This window comes from Arachis ipaensis, chromosome B7 (genome assembly GCF_059453495.1).
Source record: "Arachis ipaensis isolate K30076 ecotype BB chromosome B7, ASM5945349v1, whole genome shotgun sequence".
In the NCBI taxonomy this organism is placed as follows: Eukaryota; Viridiplantae; Streptophyta; class Magnoliopsida; order Fabales; family Fabaceae; genus Arachis; species Arachis ipaensis.
The window spans coordinates 42,163,039-42,170,694 of NC_142442.1; the positions used below are offsets into that span (position 1 = coordinate 42,163,039).

The 7,656-nt window shown below is 35.1% G+C and overlaps 2 protein-coding genes across 2 annotated transcripts; both read right to left on the minus strand.

The window, feature by feature from the left end:
• Positions 1 to 542: 542 nt before the first annotated feature.
• On the minus strand, positions 543 to 3,894 carry LOC107607059 (uncharacterized). Its single transcript, XM_088493717.1, has 7 exons — positions 3,153 to 3,894; positions 2,522 to 2,769; positions 2,232 to 2,438; positions 2,043 to 2,135; positions 1,844 to 1,951; positions 891 to 1,280; positions 543 to 791 (listed from the first exon to the last, which is right to left on the minus strand). Exons 1-6 carry the CDS (start codon positions 3,877 to 3,879, stop codon positions 891 to 893), a joined length of 1,773 nt encoding a protein of 590 aa, XP_088349843.1. The 5' UTR covers positions 3,880 to 3,894; the 3' UTR covers positions 543 to 791.
• Positions 3,895 to 4,121: 227 nt separating this feature from the next.
• Positions 4,122 to 7,310, minus strand: LOC107607058 (uncharacterized). Its single transcript, XM_016309047.1, has 3 exons — positions 5,780 to 7,310; positions 4,986 to 5,694; positions 4,122 to 4,707 (listed from the first exon to the last, which is right to left on the minus strand). The coding sequence occupies exons 1-3, from the start codon at positions 7,308 to 7,310 to the stop codon at positions 4,122 to 4,124; spliced, it is 2,826 nt and encodes a 941-aa protein (XP_016164533.1).
• Between the last annotated feature and the right edge of the window lie 346 nt (positions 7,311 to 7,656).

The window sequence follows — 7,656 nt, forward strand, 5'->3', positions numbered from 1 at the left end:
CCGTTACCTTTGGTCTAAGGCAATGTTTTTGTGTATTAAAGGGAACCCTTTTTAAGGCAACCTTCAATAAATGTTGCCTTTTCTGCAAATAAAGCAACTCCGCAAAAAGGTTGCCTTAGAGCACCCAAACACAACGCTTGAGATGAGACGTTATGGCAACACTTTTTACGAGTTGTATTTTCTAATACATAAAGCAACACTTGTCCTGAGTTTTTTAAGTTGCCTTTTCTTATACCTAAAGCAACACTTGTGCAAGTTTTTTCTAGTTGTTTTTTCATATACCTAAAGCAACCCTTGGCCAGATTTTTTTAGGTTGCCTTTTTCATATACCTAAAGCAACACTTGTCCAGGTTTTTTTAAATTTCCTTTTTTATAGACCTAATGCAACACTTATGTAAGTGTATTTGCAGTTGTCTTTTTTTAATACCTAAAGTAACACCTTATTGAGTTTCTCTTATGTTCTCTTTTTTAATATCTAAAACAATATATTTTTTACCTTTGTTATATTTATATGACATTTGAAGGATATATAACACCCACAATTGAATAAGCTAATAATATATATTGCATATATATAGAAAGGTCTACCAAGTGCTAATTAACATACTTGCCGAATTACTAAGTCAAATAAATAATAAACATAAGTAAGCAAAATACATGTTTTTCTGATGATGAACTTAAAGCAAAAAGAAACTAAGTTTTTGACTTGAAACCAAAAAGACTTGGTGCTTCACCATTGCGCCAAGAATTGCCTTTATGTCTTCAGAAAACTTCATCCAACAATAAGAAAGCTGCAGTCAAATTTAAATGAAAAAAAAAATTATAGTAAAAACATTAGCTATACAATAACATGTATACTCAAGTGTTACAACAATTTAGCAAACATATACCTAATCATGATTTGGAATATGAGTCGATAGAGGAGAATGCCGAGGAACTAAATTTGGATCTTGTGCACTATTTGCAGACGATTGCTTAGATCGCAAGAGAGAAAGTGCTTCATCAACATTCATACCAGGAGAAGTTTGTTGCAGCATAAGTTTCACAATATCTTCCAATCCTTGCAGTCGTTGCTTATGGTCATCTAATTCAGTTTTTAAAGCTGTTACCTTCTCTTCACTTTGTTTTTTTATTTCATCTATTTCTTTATTTTTCTTAAGAGAAGCTTTTGTAACAGTTCTTCCAAAACATCGAACTCTTCCTGGATTCTCTTTACCAAAAACTTTTTGAAATGCATTAGTAGGAGTTTCTCCACCTTCTTGGAGATCATCAAGTTTATCCTATAAACACAAACAACCATAAAACAGCCATAAAATAGCAGTCCATGATAGCCATAAAACATGCATAAAATAGGCATAGAACAGCAACTAAATCAGTCATAAAGCAGCCATGAAACAGCCATAAAATAGTAACTATGATAGCCATAAAACAGCCATAAATTAGCAGTCCATGATAGCCATAACACAGGCATAAAATAGGCATAGAACAGCAATTAAATCAGTTAGTAATAAACCATAAAATAGCCATAAAACAGCAACCATGACACCCATAAAACAGCCATAAAGGAGATACTAAAACAACAACCACGATAGCCATAAAACAACCATAAAATAGCAATTAAAATAACAATCCATGACAGCCATAAAATAGCCATAAAATAGCAACTAAATCAGCCATAAAACAGCAACTAAATCAACCACAAAACAGCCATGAAACAGCCATAAAACAGCCACAAAGTAGATACTATAACAACAATCATGATAGCCATAAAACAGCAAAGAAAATAGCATCCATGACAGCCATAAAATAGCATCTAAAATAAGAAAATTATAGAGTAACTTACAATAACAGCCTGTGTTTCTACATCAAGTGTTTTTCCTTTTAGTCCATTCCGAGTTGCAACAAACATTTCAGCTTGATTTGGTTCCTCTTTGTTCTCTTTTTTCTCACGCTACAGACCAAGATAGCAATTACAAAGTTATAACATACTAAAATTAGGGGGAAGTAACGAGTAGAGAATTTTAACTCAAACTTGACCTTACCAAATCAACACGCACTCTTGCAAAATTGATTGGTCCCATTTTATGCCTCCATTGTTGCTTCTTGCGATTTTCAGAATTTATAGCACACATGGCCTATGTTTAAAATAAACAATGATGAAAAAAATATAAAAATTGAAAAAAGTATACTTGAACATATCAAATAATAATAATTGAAATTCTCTAGCTCACTTTGACAGTTGGAATACTCCAATATACAATTAGTTTCCAAAATTGTATTTCTGGAATTTCCAAAGGACGATTCACCAACATATTCTCAATATTTCCAGAATATGGTTCAAAATGCTTCTTCTTGATTCTTGTTTTGTAACGCTTCCATGCTCCTTGAACACCAGTCATCACCCATAGCTTTGAAGATTTTGGAAGAATGAACTTTGACTACAAACACACCAATTTCATCATATCATATGAATAAAAAGAGTATTAACATATGGCATAAAATAAAGATAAATGGAGCTTACATTAATATACTTCCAAATGCGCTTTTTGATATGCTTAGGCACAGCTTTCCAATTAGTGTACATCAAGGTAATGAAATCACTATTCCTTCCCATTGTTCCAATAAAATTAGTTAAATCCTTCACTCTTTGAGGAGTTGGCCCCACGGCTGCTCCCTGATCAAAAGTCACTTCTTCCCTTTCTTCCCAAGTTCTTGCATAAATCTTTAAGCATCTTGTTTTTCCACGAGTCCTTTTAACCGTTGAAGTATCTAAATCAAAAATTCAGAAATAGTACAAATTAAAACCAAAGACAGTCGTGAATCATATATGGAGAGGGAAATAGAAATTGAACAAGTATAAAAATTGAACAAGTATAGAAATTGAACAAGTATATAAAAATTGAACAAGTATAGAAATCGGAAAGGGCAGCCCCACACTCATATGGAAATAGAATTGAACAAGTATAAAAATTGAACAAGTATAGAAATTGAACAAGTATAGAAATCGGAGAGGGCAGCCCCACACTCATATGGAAATAGAATTGAACAAGTACATGCACGTTACTATTCCCGTGAATCATATATGGAATTGTATGATAGATAATGATAAAAAGAAAATGTAAATCAAATAGCAACAAACAAAATTACATCACCTTTTACATGAGCCTCTTCCATAACTTGATCTCCTTCCACATCAAAATTGTCACTTTCATGTTCACCAACATAATCTTCCTCATAGGGGAATTGAGCATTTTCTCCATTATTCGGGGATGGCCTAGATCTAGCATCCTCAGTAGTTGGAACTTCAATATGTTCCTCTTCTCTTTCCACATGAATTCCTTGGTCACCCAAAAAAGAATCAAGAGTCATTGCTGGACGCTTTAAGTTATTTTTTGAGTTTGTCAAGTTAGCTGGTTCTTTTTCAGCAGCTCTAGCATCCTCACCACATGACTCAAAGTCATCTTCCTCTTGTCTTTCCACTTCTACTCCTTCTGTATGCAAAAAGGCATCAAGAGCCATTGCTGGACACTTTCCCTTGCTCTTCATCTTTTTAGGAATTGGTTGTTCTTCTAGTTGAATATTACTCCTCACTTGGTTATGGAAAGACCTCAAAGACCGGTTCATAACAACTTCTACAAGTGTTTTATTTCTCCCTTCCATTGAATTCTCCCTATTTTGCTTGTCTCCAATTTCTAAAATCTTCCTCTTAGGCTGTTGTGCTATTTTGGCTTGATTACTTCCTTTATCACCTTTGGTTATAAAATTTTGAACTAGTTTTGCAGCAGAAGATACTTCCTTCATTTCAAATTCTTTAACTTTTGCATGAGCTTGATACTTTTTTACCAGCCTTTTTCTCTTTGAAGTTGCTCCGTTTTCCATTAAGTTGCTGTATAAAAATATAAAACAACCATAAAATACAATTCCATACACATCTAATAAGGGAAAGAGGTTACAAGAGAACCACAAATATGCAAAACAAAATGAGGAGTAAATCAAGTAGTGAACCATAACAAACAATTGCCAAATTCTATATCACAAAATGTTCAAGAAATCAAGTTCAAAACTGCTAACATAAAGCGATAAATCTGACTTATATACCATAAAAGAGGGAAACAAGTCACTCAAAAGTCTTCAGAATCATATTCTTCATCCGATCCTGTGTTATACTCTTGGGAAAAATAGACTTCTTTTGCAACATCGACGAGAACTTCATTCAAATCATTCCTTACCGAGTCTACTTCACCATTATCATTAGGTATAGAAGGAACCGTCGAATTATCAAATGGCTCATTTTCATAAGTATCTTCAGCATCAATGTCAACTTGATCACTTATGCTAAATAGGTCCCTTGGAACAGTCTTCATTACATAATGTTTATTTTTATCAACTGCATCTTGCACATAGAAGCATTGGTGCACTTGACATGCCAATACAAAAGGCTCTTCCTGATAGCACTTTTTGTTAAAATGCACATATGTCGAGCTATAAGCATCCTCCCTAGCCTCATACCAATCACATTTGAACAATGTAACCTTAAAATTTCCATAGTAGTCCAACTCAATGATGTCATTCACTCTACCATAATAAGAAACATTTTCATGAATTGGATTTGCATCCTTTGTGCTTGCAAAGCTTGTCGTCAATGCAACTAAAGTAACACCACTATTTTGTGTCTTCCGTCTTACCTCACGTTGCCTAGTGTAAAATCTATATCCGTTGATAAAGTAACCAGAATATCTTTTTGCACATTGGGTTGGTCCTCTAGAGAGCTCTTTTATCCAATTTGGAACATCATGCCGCAAGGCACGTGTTTTAAACCATGTAGGAAAGTTTTTGCTATGGACTTTAGCTCTCATCTATCTTGTTCCTTGTTGATAAGTCTCATGTTCACTAAAACCCAAAAGTATAATATTTGTAAGTATAAAACAGAACTATCAAAATTTCTAATTAAAATACCAAAATATAGTAGAATTAGTATGATTTACCTAACATAGTCGTCTATTTTGTGACAATTCAATAATATGTAGCTATGAACTTGCTCTCGAGAATTGTCGTCAAGGAGAAAAGGTTCACCTTTCTTTGCACCCAAAGGAACGCCTCTTTTTGGAAATAGATTCGAAAATGCATCTGTAGTTTCCATCATAGAATTATTAGGTTCATCATTATTTCTGGGTTGTCTATTCAATTTTGTTTGAACACCAGAATGTAAGTAACGCGAGTAAAATGTCAAACATTCTTCAACCAAATATGCCTCTGCAATAGATCCTTCAGGACGACTTCTGTTTCGAACATAGGACTTCAAAGTACACATGTATCTTTCTGGAGGATACATCCACCGAAATTGAACTGGGCCTCCCAATCTCACTTCATTAGCCAAATGAATAGGCAAATGAATCATTATGTCGAAGAAAGAAGGAGGAAAGATCCTCTCTAATTGGCATAATATTGTGATAATATCCTCTTCTAATTGATCTATCTCTTGTAATGTGATAGACTTTTGACACAATTGACGAAAAAATGAGCCAAGTCGAATCAAAGGAACTGCAACTTGATCTGGAAGTATTCCTTTGATAGGAATTTGTAACAAATAGTGAAGCATGAAATGAGCATCATGAGTCTTATAACCAGATATTCTTCTCTCTAAAAGGTTCACACACCAAAAAATATTTGAAGCAGAGCCATCTGGCAACTTTGCTGTCTTCAAGACGTCACAAAAAAATTAACTTTTCAGCATTGGTCATTGAGTAGCATGCCTTTGCCAGCTTCACCTTTTTGTTACCATTTATTTTCTTGGGGTGAAGGTTCTTTCGAATGCCCATTTCTTGCAAGTCATATCGAGCATTTGTGTGATCTTTTGTCTTGCCAGAAATATCCAAGAGAGTTCCAAGAATACTATCAACTATGTTCTTTTCTATGTGCATCACATCTAGATTGTGTCGTGATGTGTTATACTGCCAATAAGGTAAATCAAAGAATATTGACCTCTTCTTCCATGGACCATCTTTCTTTGGTTTTAGTTTCCCAAATGAATTATCCACATACTCCAACTGACTTAAAGCTTTAGTACCCGACAATAATGGTTGAGCTTGCCTATGTTCTACTTTTCCATTGAAAGATCTCTTGTTAGCTCTCCATGGATGATCCTCAGGCAAAAAGGCACGATGACCCATGTAGCACATCTTGCGACTATATGTAAGATAGTTAGAACAAGTCCCATGGTTACAACAAGGGCAAGCTAGCTTCCCTTTTGTACTCCAACCAGATAGCATTGCGTATGCCGAAAAATCACTTATTGTCCACAGGAGAGCTGCATACATTGGGAAGGTTTCATTTTTTGACGCATCATATGTTTCCACCCCGACCTCCCACAACTCCTTTAACTCCTCAATCAAAGGTTGTAAGTAAATGTCTATATCATTTCTTGGTAACTTTGGTCCAAGGATTAACAACGACAACATAAAGTATTCTTGTTTCATTGACATCCATGGCGGCAAATTATAAGCCATTAAAACAACAGGCCACGTGCTATGAGATATGCTCATGGTTCGATATGGATTGAATCCGTCACTTGACAAGCCAAGTCTCACATTACGAGGATCGAGAGTAAAATTTGTATGACAATTGTCAAAGTCCTTCCATGACTGGCCGTCAGCGGGATGCCTTAACTTCTCATCTTTTCTGGATTCTTCGTCATGCCACCTCATGCTTTTAGCTGTTTCTGAGCACATGAATAGTCTTTGAAGCCTGGGAATTAGGGGAAAGTGTTGCAACGTCTTCACAGCAACATTGTGAGATTTTTTTGAAGGCAAAACATCAGCTTCAACTACAGGATGCACAATCCAACGAGAAGCGCCACATTCATGACAAGATGTGTCATTCTCATGCTCTTTCCAATACAACATGCAATCGTTCGGGCATGCGTCAATCTTCTTATAGTCAAGACCTAAGTCTCTCACCATAGTTTTGGCTTTATTGAAAGAAGTAGGAATATTTAAGTTAGGAACAACCTCTTTTAGCAACTCTAAGAGAGAAGTAAAAGAGGCATTACTCCACCCATGTTGACACTTTAACAAGTATAATCGGATGGTGAAAGACAACGTAAAAAATCTCTTGCAACCGGGGTATAGTTCTTTGCTAGCCTCTTCAACCAAGTTATAGAATTTCTTTGCTTCTTCATTCATACCTTCTTTTATCCTTTCCGCTTGTGCCACATCCCTAAATCTATCGTTCAATAAGGCGTCCATGTCGTCATACGAGTTAGTCTCAATCTCACTATCAATATCACTATCGCTATCGCTATCAACATCCATGCCAACTACGCTTTTCCCATGATGAATCCATCTCGTATAACCATTAACAAATCCGAAAGCAATCAAATGTATATAAATTGTTTATTTTTTGTGCCACAAGAAATTACAACACTTTGCACAAGGGCATAAAATTTCCTCTCCTTGCGGGCTTCCAATAGAGTAAGCAAAGTCTAAGAAGTCATTGACAACCGTTACTAAACTCAAATTTATCTCTCGATAAACTCATCCAATCCTTTTCTAAGTCTTGTGGAAACCTAATTATTAATATATTGTTACTACTATTTAACCAAGCATGCAAATAATAATATTCATGCATATAAAGTACATAAATCCATCAAAAAGGCAC

Coding starts and splice junctions, on each gene's coding strand:
- LOC107607059 (XM_088493717.1), bottom strand. CDS start 3,879: ATGGAAAACGGAGCAACTTCAAAGAGAAAAAGGCTGGTAAAAAAGTAT. Junction 2,439..2,521: donor GCATTTGGAAGTATATTAAT/GTAAGCTCCATT, acceptor GTGTGTTTGTAG/TCAAAGTTCATTCTTCCAAA. Junction 2,136..2,231: donor GGAGTATTCCAACTGTCAAA/GTGAGCTAGAGA, acceptor TTTTAAACATAG/GCCATGTGTGCTATAAATTC.
- LOC107607058 (XM_016309047.1), bottom strand. CDS start 7,310: ATGGATGTTGATAGCGATAGCGATAGTGATATTGATAGTGAGATTGAG. Junction 5,695..5,779: donor TCACCCCAAGAAAATAAATG/GTAACAAAAAGG, acceptor TCTTGAAGACAG/CAAAGTTGCCAGATGGCTCT. Junction 4,708..4,985: donor AAAATAGACGACTATGTTAG/GTAAATCATACT, acceptor CAACGGATATAG/ATTTTACACTAGGCAACGTG.